Here is a 12,947-nt window from a genome sequence, read left to right as displayed (position 1 = left end):
CTTTATTCTGTATGAAATGTTAACACTATATTTATTTTTTGTATTTGTAAATTCAAACAGTTGATTTAGATTTTGTTGTATTCTGTATTAAAAATGTGTATTAAACATTTAATTTTTTATGTTAAATTAACTCCACACACTCATTTTTCGTAGAGACATTATGTAATTCGATTACAATTCTAAAGGCTTCATCATGTAATATAAGCAGTATGATAAAAACCCTTTTAAACAATGTACATAAAAAAGTATTCAGTTTGTATCTATAAATTACCGTGCGTTCCCTTTTTAACTTCATAATCCACTAAATTCTTAGTTTAGCTACTAAGTTTGGCCGCATTTAATGTCATAAGTGACAATATTATATTTTATTCGCCATAAAGACCATGTTTTCCCGCCGTTTAAAGAGTTGTGTGGTATAATCTTTCCATGAACCGGCATTTGTCTTTTGAGAAGAATCCTCGCCTTCATGCTGAATTAGGAACAGCCAACAATACCCCATAGCTTCATTCGAAAAGAGAATGAAATCGCAAAGCTGATCTGCGGTCAGTGCATACGTGCTCCTTTTATGTATGTGGAAACATCTCCAAATATACGGAACTGTCCGCTCTGTTCTGCTGAGCTGATGACGACATTTCCGGAGTTACGCCCGACTCCATTTTACACGAAAACAATCTTAGGGCACGATATTTTTTACTCGGGTTCGTATAATTTTTGTTTTGCCTTCAAGATACTATATTTTAATATTAACTCATATTAAACGTTGACATCGTTGCTTTCTGTGGGATTAGTGTTGAGTCTGTAGCTCACTGGCTAGCTAACTTAGCTGGTCATTATCGTCTGATGTTTGTTTGTTTCCTATGCATTTACTGTTAATATACGGGTAAACAATCATATTTAAGAGAAGACTTTTTGATCAAGCAAACCAACAGTTATCCTGAGGTCATTATATGTGATGTAGTGTTGTGTTTAGTTACCTAGGATTATTTATCTATCTGTAGGGACTTGGTAGCTGTCACGAACATAATTAATTTATTCTCTTTTTATAAATTATTTTATATTGTGTTGTTTTATATTATTTGATAATTTACTGAAAGGTTTCTCCCATCAACATATATGCAAATGTCAAATTATGAATAGTTTCACTATATGTGGATTTCATCTAACTGCTGGGATCATTTAGGCAAATTAATATTTTTATATTGCTTTTGAACACATCTAACACACAAAATGAATATTTGACATTGCTGTCAGGTGTTAGACAGAATGTCATGTAAGATTTCTCTCTAGCACATCTAGTGTATTCATGCCAGTATGTGGTGTATGATTTACCAAGCTTGTTTCCATGCAGGACTGGTATTTTATATAAAAGGAAGTGTCATGTTTTCATTTACCAGTAACATATTTCTTCCCCCTCTGTTTTTCTTCATAGGCTGACTGTCTCTGCCACATTCCTCACTCTGAAGTTGTATGTCTAATGATAAGTGCTGAGACTGCCTGGAAAGCAACATGAAGGATACTTTCACAGTTTATCAGCCATGAATCAAGTCTGAGGGAGGAAAATACCCCTGCCCTTGAACAGGACAACCGGTTCTGTGCCATTTCCTCGTTTCAAAGCTCAAGAGCTGCTTTATTATGAAACATGGACCAGGGTACAGTTGACAGCCCTGTTACTCTTGTCATCAAGGCACCCAACCAGAAATATGATGACCAGACCATCAATTGTTTTTTGAATTGGACAGTAGAGAAATTGAAAAAACACATCTCCAACGTGTATCCTAGCAAGCCGGTGAGTTTATATTATTATCAAGATTATTGTTCTATTTCAAAAATATGTCTGTTGTCAATCACCCAAGAAAAACATTCATAACATTTTATTTCTATGACCTAGTGTTTAGTATCTAACTAATCATTAGTGCAATATTTGAGCTATTTCCATAGATTTGAGATATTTTCATACCTAAGAATATACCTAAAATAAGCTGTTTAGTGTGTCATAATTCCTCTTTCTTGCTGTTGGGTTCAAGAAAGGTTTATTTATGGCTGTTACAGAGATTTCTAATGGTAAATCACAGAATTAACATTTTAGGCAAGGTTGTCATTGATTTGAAACACTTGTTTTGAAACACAGAAGAAGCCTATGAAATTGTGCGTTGACTTCAGGAGATGGCAGCTAGATGCCAAACATTCCTGTCGAGCAGGTGGCATCACTGGTATTTTGCCTCAGAGCCTGCAGATCTGTGCAATTCAGATTCTAGGTCCTTACACTTTGCTGCCATTTACTGATGAACAATTTTTTCCATGCCTTTCTGACATTTTAATGTGAGATTTCATTGAATGCCTTTATTATGAAATTCTCAATGCCTTTCTTGCATTTAGACAAGTCCATGTTTGTTTCCTCTTTCAGTCATCCAAGGACCAGAGACTTGTCTATTCTGGACGACTTCTGCAGGATCACTTGCAGTTGAGGGATGTGCTAAGAAAGGTAGGCTCCTGATCTGTGATTTCTGTTTGAACATCAAATCAAATGCAACATGTACGGAAAAAAAAAGTTTTTTGAAGAAAAGAGAAGTGCTTCAAGTTCAAACGGTTTATGAGTGTTTCTGATTGTTGAGATTCTGAAACCGCCGTTTTACTTATAGATTTCTTTTTTTTTTTTTTTTTTTACTTACCATCATAATCTTATTAGGCCATTCCCCACCATCTTGGGGTGATTTTACTCTTAGAAGTTGCCCTGTATTATAGTCGGCAAGAAATAGAAAATTCACCCTATCTTTTTTCTAAATGCATCTATTGTGTTGTTTTGATTGTATTGTGAATGATTCATTCATGTATGTTTCCTTTCTTTTTTTTTTTAAAAAAAGTTGGGCTCATAATTTTTAATCACAATGCCAATGTCATTTATTCAGCTTAAACCCCGTCCCTTTCTTAAAATCACATGCAAACTTGCATTCAGATCAATTAACAATTTGGATAGAAGACTCTGCACTATACATTTGTTTTTCTTTTTCGATAATCTGTTTCACTCTGATGCATGTCACAATACAGAATAAAAGATCTGTCGCTACTTCCATTACTTGGGATGGCATTTTAAGAACACTGAGAGATATGACACAGTGGCCAAGACATTTATTTGCTACATTTCTACATCGACCAGTAGTTAAAGGGTTAGTTCACCCAAAAATGAAAATTCTGTCATTAATTTCCTCATGTCGTTCCACATCCATAAGACCTTCGTTCATCTTTGGAACACAAATGAAGATATTTTTAATGAAATCCGAGAGCTTTCTGTCCCTCTTTATAGAGATCCAACGCAACCACTTTCAAGGCCCAGAAAGGTAGGAAAGACATCATTTAAGTGGTACTCCAGTGGTTTAACCTCAATTTTATGAAGCAAGACGAGTGCTTTGTTTGCACAAAACAACATAATTTACCAGTTTATTTATAAAATAATAGTATCCAAAGTAGGGCCGGGCAATATATCGCATGCTATTGTCACGTGCATTTTGTCAGTAAAGCCGGTTCCCTGATTACCGCTAAATTGCCATCACCTGCTTTCAAGAGCCGTAGATCACTGACAAGCTACGCAATATCACGTTCATTATCGAAGGCGATTCATCTGCGATAATGAACGCGATATTGCGTAGCTTGTCAGTGATCTACGGTTCTGTCTATTAAATGACGCTCCATTTGAAAGCAGGTGATGGCGATTTAGCGGTAATCAGAGAACCGGCTTTACTGACGAAATGCGCGTGACAATCGCATGCGATATATCGCCTAGCCCTAATCCAAAGCGTGTTCACGCAACGTCATCTCTCACATGAACACAACACAAGTGCGTCGTCATGCTCTCATGAACGAGCATTGCAGATCAATATATTCGTAAAGAAAGTGGTAAATTATTTATTTATTTATTTATTTATTTGCGCACACAAAGCACTCGTGTCGCTTCATAAAATTGAGGTTAAACCACTGGAGTCACATGGACTACTTAATGATCTATTTTCTACCTTTCTGGACCTTGAAAGTGGTAGTTTTCTTGAATCTCTATGGAGGGACAGAAACCTCTCGGATTTCATTAAAAATGTCTTAATTTATGTTCCGAAGATGAACGAAGGTCTTACGAGTGTGGAACGACTTGAGAGTGAGTAATTAATGACAGAATTTTCTTTTTTGGGTGAACTAACCCTTTAAAAATGGCACAAACTAAATGCAATAATTTGTATGGTGACCATGTTTTTTAGTAATATAATGCAGAAAGTACTGTTTATATGGTATTCTTATTGTATTATTGTGTAATAGTATTTGACCAGAGCTCTAATCACTGGATTTCTTCAACCCCAACAGCAAGATGAATACCACATGGTCCACCTGGTGTGTGCTTCACGAAGCCCCCCGTCATCCCCCACTTTCGGCAGCCCCATTAGCACCACTGATTCCAGCTCTTCAGTGAGTGCCCAGAAAAACAATGCATGCATTGAATAAAAAAAAAAGAAATGGATCATCCCATGAAGAGCAGTTTCTTTTCTTGCTGTTTATTATGTCCATCGTTCCTTCTTATTCCTAGACGTCAGACAGCGCTGGTCCATCCTCCTCATCTTCTACCCCTAGTCAGGAAACACCAGCCAACTCCGATGGTCTACGGCACCGGGGGAACCCAGTGCAAACGCATGGCCTCAATCCTGCCCCTACTGGTGTGATGCAGAGGTAAATGCACAAATAACACTCTTCCGCTTAAGACAAAACATGCTGAGCTGAGTTGAGTTTTTCAGGTCTTCTGTTGTCCCACTTAGGCCTGAAGGAATGCCTCTTCCCATGCAAGGTGGTCCCGCTGCTGGCTTCCCTGCCCACCCTATGTATATGCCGATGCAAATGTTTTGGTGGCAGCAGATGTATGCCCGTCATTATTATGTGCAATAGTAAGTTACTACAGCCCAGTTGTTATCAGACACTCGGTGTGGCCCTGAGTAAATGTATTTGAGCCCTCTCAGACTTAGATTTTAAGAAATAAATCAATATAAACATGCACTGGCTGTCAAAAGTTTTTTTTTTAATGTTTTTGAAAAAGATCTCTTTTGCTCACCAAGGCTGCCTTTATTTGATCAAATATGCAGTAAAAGCAGCAAAATTGTGAAATATTAGTACATTTTAAAATAACTTATCTATTTTAGTATTTTATTCCTGTGATCATAGCTGAATTTTCAGCATCTTTTCTCCAGTCTTCAGTGTCACATGATCCTTCAGAAATCATTCTAATATGCCGATTTGCTGTTCAGGAAACATTTCATGTTATTAGTATCAATGTAGAAAACTGTTTTTGCTGCTTAATGTTTTTGTGGAAACTGATACACTACTGTTCAAAACTTTGGGGTCAGTAAGAATTTGAAAAAGAAAGAAAGGAAGAAGTGTATGCTTTTATTCAGTAAAGACGCATTAAATTGATCAAAAGTGACAGAAATGCCATTTAATGTTAGAAATTATTTCTATTTCATATAAATTCTGTTCTTTTGAACTTTTTAGTTTCCACAAAAATATTAAGCAGAAAAAATGTTTTCGACATTGATAATAATAAGAACCGTTATTAATATTTGAGCACCAATAATAATTGATAACAGTTGAGCACTAAATCAAAATATTACAATGATTTCTGAAGCATCATGTGACACTAAAGACTGAAGTAATGGTTGCTGAAAATTCAGCTTTGCATCACAGCAATAAATTACATTTAAAATATGATTTTTAACATTTATTTTAAATTGTAATAATATTTCATAATATTACTGTTTTTACAGTATTTTTGATCAAATACAGCTTTTGACAGGTAGTGTAAAATTTACATGGATATAGCTCACAATTTATTTTCTATAAAGACAATATGAAATAAAAATTGACCCTTTATACTCTTTTTAAAAATGTCCCATTTTTTTATGTGCACAATTATTTTATTCCTAATCTTTCATTCTCAATCTTGTCTTTCAGTCAAGCAGCCATGGCAGCCTCCAGGGCGTCCAGCGCGGCCCCCTCTCCCGCTCCCATTGCTGGGCCCGCCACACAGCCGGCTCAGCCTAACGAACCTGCAGCCCCTATGGGGCCCAACCCCGCCCCTGAGGACCGCCCTGCCAACCCCAACATCCAGATGAACGCTCAGGGAGGAGCCATGTTGAACGACGATGAGCTCAACCGAGACTGGCTGGACTGGATGTACACGGTGTCACGTGCCGCCATCCTGCTCAGCATCGTCTATTTCTATTCCTCCTTCGGCCGCTTCGTCATGGTGATCGGTGCCATGCTGCTGGTTTATCTGTAGGTCACATACTAAACAGAAGCTTCCTGATGAACAGAAGTTGAATTGTTCTTTTAGGAAGTTTAACGTTGTATTTGTACTTCATTGTCTTTATAGTTTGTCTGTGTTTGTGGACTTTAGGCACCAGGCTGGCTGGTTTCCCTTTAGAGCAGAATTGCAGAATCCAAGAGCTGGAGAAGGTCCACAAGACGAGGCTGAGCAAAATCAGGATCTGCAAGAGATGGTTAGTATTAGTGGCCAATATTGTTGCAGATATCTAGAGAGCAAGGTTGCCGATATACAGACTGAACTCAAAAGTTTGGACACCCTTGACTGAATTTGTTTTCTATGATCATAAAAAAATATTGCCATAAAAGATGAAAATAGTTTTGTAGATATGGAAATTGTGCCCATGTTTAAAACAAAAATCGTATTTATTTAAAATGTTGGTCTCGCTATATTATTCCATTACTTCTATTTTGTGTTATTTTATATTTTTTTTATGAAATTTCTATTATTCTAAAATGTGGAAAATCATCATGATCATGGGTTTTGGTGTGTCTAAACTTCCTATGGGGGGTGCATTTGTACATCTGATGCAATAATGTAATTTTAAATCGGCAATTTATTTATTTACTCAACATACACTACTATTCAAAAGTTTGGGGATTGTTTTTTTTTTTTTTATAATTTATGTTTTTTAACAGAAGTCTCTAATGCTCACCAATGCTGCATTTATGTTAACAAATACAGTAAATACAGTAGTATACAGTAATATTTTTAAATTGTATTATATTTTAAAATTTAATTTTTTCCTGTAATGCAAAGTTGAATTTTCAGCATCATTACTCCAGTCTTCAGTGTCACATGATCCTTCAAAAATCATTCTAATATGCTGATTTTAATGTTTCTTCTTATTAAACAGGATTCAGGATTCTTTAGGGCTTTTCACACTGCACTTAACCCCGGGTTATCATCGTTCTAAACACCGCTTTTAACCCCGGGTAAAGGAACGTTTCACACTTATAATTTAGAAGTGGTGTTAGCACCGCTTTTCCTGTGTTAACCCCACATTGCGGTGCAAAATTTGTACAGTGTGAAACGATGCAGTGTTACATCTAGACGCTTAGCAACAGACAACCAATCGCATACTCATATTTGCCAGCTTTGAACAGTCACAGAAACACTGCGCATTGTATAAACAGTAAATTCAGAGGAAAAATGTCAAATGCTGAGAGAAAACGCAACAATTTGAGTGAAGAAAAGACAGTTTCATTCTTACCTTTTATAGTCTGAAATGTCCATTCAGTAAACTCGATAGTACAGTCAGCAATATGAGGATGCGCAATGCTAAAGCTATGTAAACGGGTTGTGTGCAGTGTTTATCCAATCAATGACACTGACACCACAAATATGCGAATAAGAACGTTAACCCAGGGTTCAGGAATGGACAATGTGAAACGTCAGTTTATGAATACCCAGGATTAATTGTTAACCCCGGGTAAATTATGAGCCGTGTGAAACGTGAAGCAAGATAACCCAGGATTCTGTTTACCCGGGGTTTAGAATGACCCAGGATTAACTATTTCACATGTGAAAAGCCCTTTTGATGAATAGAAAGTTCAAAGGAACAGCATTTCTTTGAAATAGAAATCTTTTGTAACATTAAATGTCTTTACTGTCACTTTTGATCAATTTAATGCATCCTTGTATTAATTTCTTAGAAAAAAAAACTCGAACCTTTTGTGTTTATAGTGTATATTATAGTCAAATATTTAAAAATAAATAAATAAAAGAAAATGCTCATTATATATTAAGCCTGTGAGGAGTTTAAAACACATTTCACAATTATCAGCCGATACCAGTAACCTTAAAACAGTCACATATCATTCTCTCACTAATTCGTTGTGAGACGTTCTTGTGAACCGAAACATAATAAACAAACTTAGCTATCAATTTTTGTTTTTGTTTTTCTGCAGGAGCGTATGATGGATGAGGGGATGGAGGATGATGAGGGGGACAGCGGGGAGGAAGGTCCTGAAGATCCCATGAACGCAGGCCCGCATCAGCCGGGCTTCCTGTCGGCCGCGTGGTCGTTCATCAGCACTTTCTTCACCTCTCTCATCCCTGAGGGACCCGCACACGCTGCCAACTGAACTCCGATGTCTCCACGTTGTCTGTGGACAGTAGAGAGAAAAAAATGACAATAAACTTAAAAAATAATAATGAAATAGTACAACATGTTCTGCCATGTCCTGGCAAGTCTGTAATGCTGCTTCAATGGTGTTCAATTTCCCCCCTATGCCGCTTCTCCTCTCCCGCCTTTATCAATAAGTCGGGGTGAGGTTTCATGGATGTGCTGTCCATGTTGTTACAAAAAACTTTTTTCTCAAGACTGGTTGATAAACTCATAAGACCATAAGACTTAGTGAATCACGCAGTTACTTTAGTGCATAACTATTTTTCTCTTCCTTGTGTGTAAATAAATAGTAAATATTTACAGATATGAATATATGCATCTCATTGAAATAAGGTGTGTTTTTGAATAAAATCAGGATTTGGTTTCTTATCGTAACACGTGGTTTTCATTTCCTTCAGCTGATCAACTGATACACCACCAGTGGGCGCCACTGATTTAAAAACTGCACAACATCTACAAATTTGCGCAGATTTTAAAAATGCTTCTTCTCTTTTATATAAATATATGTGCACTATGTTTTGCCTAATAATTTTTACTTAATGTATTGCAAAAACTATTATGTGCAATTATTTCTCCTTAAGGGGGGAATTTCTCAAATATATTATTGTTTGTTTGTGTCATTCATGACTTTTATGTCATTGACAAGAGTTGGTGCACATATACGTACAGTATATATGTATATCTGAAGTTTTACATTTTGAAACAAAAGCCAGAGGCCAGCCTTTACATCCCTCCGTCCAGTCATATACAGACACTGAGGTGAGATTGAGACAAAGTAGACCATCATGCACTTCAGTGCCTTCGGAAAACCTCTAATCAAATGAAGATGGATTTTGTACGGTTCATTGTAACAACACAATTAATTATGCATGACAGAGACATTTATTGGGCTCATTTCACCCGGACTCCACTAAGTAACTGGACAAATCGGGTTATAGTCCCTCTTCCCAAGGTAGGACAACTCTTATCAGGAGAGCAGATCTCCGAGGAGGGCTCTGTCTGTCAGACGATGATTTCATCACGACTCCATCCCTGGTTGGATAGACCTAGACAAATGCAGTTGTTGTTGAAATTATTTCACTTAAATTGAAGTGGATTTCTCCAGGAATACAAAAAAGAATAATAATGTGATTGATAACTGTATCAGTTAGGGGAGACGGGGGCTAGTTGTCACATGGGTCAGTCAAAGGCTGTTTCTGAGTAGGTTTAGTGTTTTTGTATGTAGGTTTCAAACACCATGAATCAAATCATCTTAAATAGAAACAATTTTGTGAATCCTGTCCTCTGAACTAAACTTCGAATATCATCATATTTGTTTGGCAAACAAAACAACAAAATCGCAATGAAATACGTTCAGATAAAACTCAAGTACAAAGGAAGATTTGAACTCACAGTTACAGTTTTTCTCAATCGCTTTGGCTCAATTCTCAAAACAATAAGTTAGATCTCAGAACAGTTTTTTGTTCACATCAGATTTGAATTTCTTATTGATTTAAGCAAATTGCATGTGTTTTGGTGCACGTGTGCAAAAGAGTAAGTGCAATTGTCTTCAATTTGCACAATAACTAAATGCACATGATCAAAACTGATGAGCTGAAATTGTCAAACTCTTCACAACTTCTAAACATTCTTTCATTGTGTGAGCCATTACATGCAACATTATCCATTCAGTTATCTAAATATGTCAGACATGCATGTATATTCAATAAATATCTGACATGCAATGATTGTAATGTCAGATGGCCTGCCATTGTAATAAAATAGGAATCACAATCTTACCAATCAACTAATTAAGTTTGGAAGCATATATATATATATATATATATATATATATATATATATATATATATATATATATATATATAGGCTATGGAGTTTTTTGAACATGGAGGAACGTCACGACCCTGAACAGCAGCAGCTACAGCATGTTGTATTTATACAGTACATTTATTTTTGTAGAAATGTGTTACATGTAAAATGAAAATTCACAATTGCTTGTAATGGAAGAGCAATATGAAGTCATGTAAAAATGTGTGGTGGTCATGTTAAAGGAATACAGAAAGAGTGTAAAAATGAACAAGACAAGCAGCTGTAAATCTTCAGTTTACATGTAACATTTCTACAAAAATAAATGTACTGTATAAATAAAAATGTTCATTATCTTTTTGTCTACTACAGTATTATTGACCTTTCCCAGCAAATTTTTACCTATGTTAAAATCTGTATCTGAGTCATTCCACGAAACCGGTACGATTTGAGTCTCTCTGACCTTTTTCAGTGTATTTTATCTATTGGGTCACCAAAATATATTTTTAAAAGCTTTAATTGAAATGTCTCCTTTAATAATGTTTAAAAACTTGACATACATTTTATCTTCATATTAGAAATTATTATTATTATTTTTTTCAGTTGACCACCTATTTTGTCGTGTCCCTCAAGGCCTTCTATGAAAGTGTACTTGGAATATGAATAATAAAATGAGAAAAAAGTCCATTCATTTTGTCATTCCCATTAATATCCATCTCTGCTTTTTTGCTGGTAATGTTTTTTTTTCTAAGTAAATTCATTAAAATCACATGATTTAGTTCCTCAGTAACCCCTCAACCCCGTTACACAAACCATCCTCCCTCTATAAAAATAATGAACTGATACTTATGTGACATCTTTAATAGGAAGTGACATCATAGAAGTCTTCTGAACAACAGTGTGAGCAGACACAGTCATACTACCACCTTCTTTAATAATTATAACTAAATTATGTTGTGAAATTGTGTTTGTCAAGCTTAACGGCTCAACCCTGTTACATCAATTAAAGATAGAAAACTATTACTTGTGAAAATTATCTTTATTTCAACATTATTCATGATTTCTTAATATCATGCATGCCATGCACTCTCCATTTATTCACTATAGAGTAATGGCCAATTTGGGCAAAAAAATCACACACACAAAAAAAAATTGTTTGTTAAGTTTATGAAAAAGTAATTTAAAGTTAGTTGAATTCTGTCTGAAATGTTCAGAACAATTAAGAATTGATTCTTCTAAATTAAAATCAGTATACATAAGAATACTGATTTTAGTTCAAATTCTGAAGTTAAGCCTTTGATAAAAAATTATGAGGTTGTTTTCACAAAAAGTGCCCATTTCAGGCTTTAGTATAGCAAAAGTGTGAGATTTTATGTAACTTTTATATTTGCAATTACTAAATTAGTGTGAGGGACATCTGATTAATAGGAAAATGTTGATTTTGATCACAAATACATTTTATAATAATATTCAGAGAGCTCCCATAGTGTCCATAACTTAAAATAATGACCAATGATAATAGGGATTTGATGCCTGAGATGGGAAAATATGTTTTTCTGGAAGTTAAATATGTCATTAATGTTGTGGGTTGTTCAGAAAAGTAGTATATTTTGGTAAAAAAAAATCTAAAAATGTTTAAGTCCAAATCATACCAGTTTCATGGAATGACTCATCTAATACACAAGAGCATTCAGCTAGACAAAACTAACATTCTTGTAGTCAGTGTCAACAAAAATGTGCAAAAAACAAATTTTCCATGTTGAAAAAACATGTAAACATTTTGACCAGTATGGCTCACATGATGACAAAAACACTTTTTATTTTGGTGGCACTGGCCAATTTACTGACACAATAACTAGGTTTTGAAGCATGAATGAATTATTTTGGGTGAGTTACTACATTTTGCAGACATGCAATAGAAATCAGATGTTTCCGCAAACAGTTATGACGATTGCATTTACAGTTTAGAGAATGTTAAGACTGTTTTAAAAAATGTACCAAAGCGATTGAGAAAAACTGTAACTGTGTGTATGTACAGTATACTTTTGTTTAATGAACTGTTTTGTGTTTCATAATTGTTGCTGTTTAAATTTTGCTGAAAAGGCTGTTGCTATTTTCCATTGTGACAACTGGTAATTTTGGGGCATTTTGTCACAAAAGGTAAACGTGTTCAGTTAACTGTATATTGTTTATCCTTGGCAATAAAGATAGATAGATAGATAGATAGATAGATAGATAGATAGATAGATAGATAGATTTTTTAAGAGTTTTTACATAACATATAGGCCTAAACATTTTTTTTTCTTAATTAAATAGGAAATAGTGTATGTTACAAGCATTCACGAAAAAAGTGTTTTGTTTGACTCGGACTCTTGAAATTGAATCTACTATCTAAATATTTATGTATTTTTTCAAATAAAAGTAAGTGAAGCATCTATAAAACTCTTACTGAAATTGCCATGGTTTAATAGAGGCAATAAACAACGTGGACTGTATTGACAGGGATGTGGGTTAACCTTAATTCACTGGCAAAGACAGCAGACAGTTTTCCATTCCTGCTTATATCATTGAAATGTGCTCTTTTTGTCTTGCAGACAAATTAAAGAAACATGGCGGGGAGGGGGGAAAACATGCAAAATTGAATGAAATTACATTAGATTT

General features: G+C 35.2%; 1 protein-coding gene across 2 annotated transcripts; it reads left to right on the top strand.

Annotated features, from left to right (window-relative positions):
- The first annotated feature begins 541 nt into the window (after positions 1-541).
- On the top strand, positions 542-8,855 carry herpud2 (HERPUD family member 2). Of its 2 annotated transcripts, none has more exons than XM_048153398.1 (9): positions 542-698; positions 1,430-1,786; positions 2,405-2,482; positions 4,345-4,446; positions 4,565-4,704; positions 4,791-4,916; positions 5,977-6,300; positions 6,422-6,524; positions 8,260-8,855. In XM_048153398.1, exons 2-9 carry the CDS (start codon positions 1,640-1,642, stop codon positions 8,434-8,436), a joined length of 1,197 nt encoding a protein of 398 aa, XP_048009355.1. In that variant the 5' UTR covers positions 542-698; positions 1,430-1,639; the 3' UTR covers positions 8,437-8,855. The 2 variants fall into 2 exon arrangements, with proteins under 2 accessions (XP_048009355.1, XP_048009354.1); XM_048153397.1 differs by having other exon boundaries at positions 6,398-6,524.
- Positions 8,856-12,947: the final 4,092 nt, after the last annotated feature.

Source organism: Megalobrama amblycephala, linkage group LG13, assembly GCF_018812025.1.
Source record: "Megalobrama amblycephala isolate DHTTF-2021 linkage group LG13, ASM1881202v1, whole genome shotgun sequence".
NCBI lineage: Eukaryota > Metazoa > Chordata > Actinopteri > Cypriniformes > Xenocyprididae > Megalobrama > Megalobrama amblycephala.
This window is presented reverse-complemented; position numbering and strand designations above follow the sequence as displayed.

What these genes read in the sequence shown, in the direction of transcription:
- herpud2 (XM_048153397.1), top strand. Translation starts at nt 1,640, where the DNA reads ATGGACCAGGGTACAGTTGACAGCCCTGTTACTCTTGTCATCAAGGCA. An exon ending in ACGTGTATCCTAGCAAGCCG is followed by an intron (nt 1,787 to 2,404) that starts GTGAGTTTATAT and finishes TTCCTCTTTCAG; the next exon opens with TCATCCAAGGACCAGAGACT. An exon ending in CGTCATTATTATGTGCAATA is followed by an intron (nt 4,917 to 5,976) that starts GTAAGTTACTAC and finishes CTTGTCTTTCAG; the next exon opens with TCAAGCAGCCATGGCAGCCT.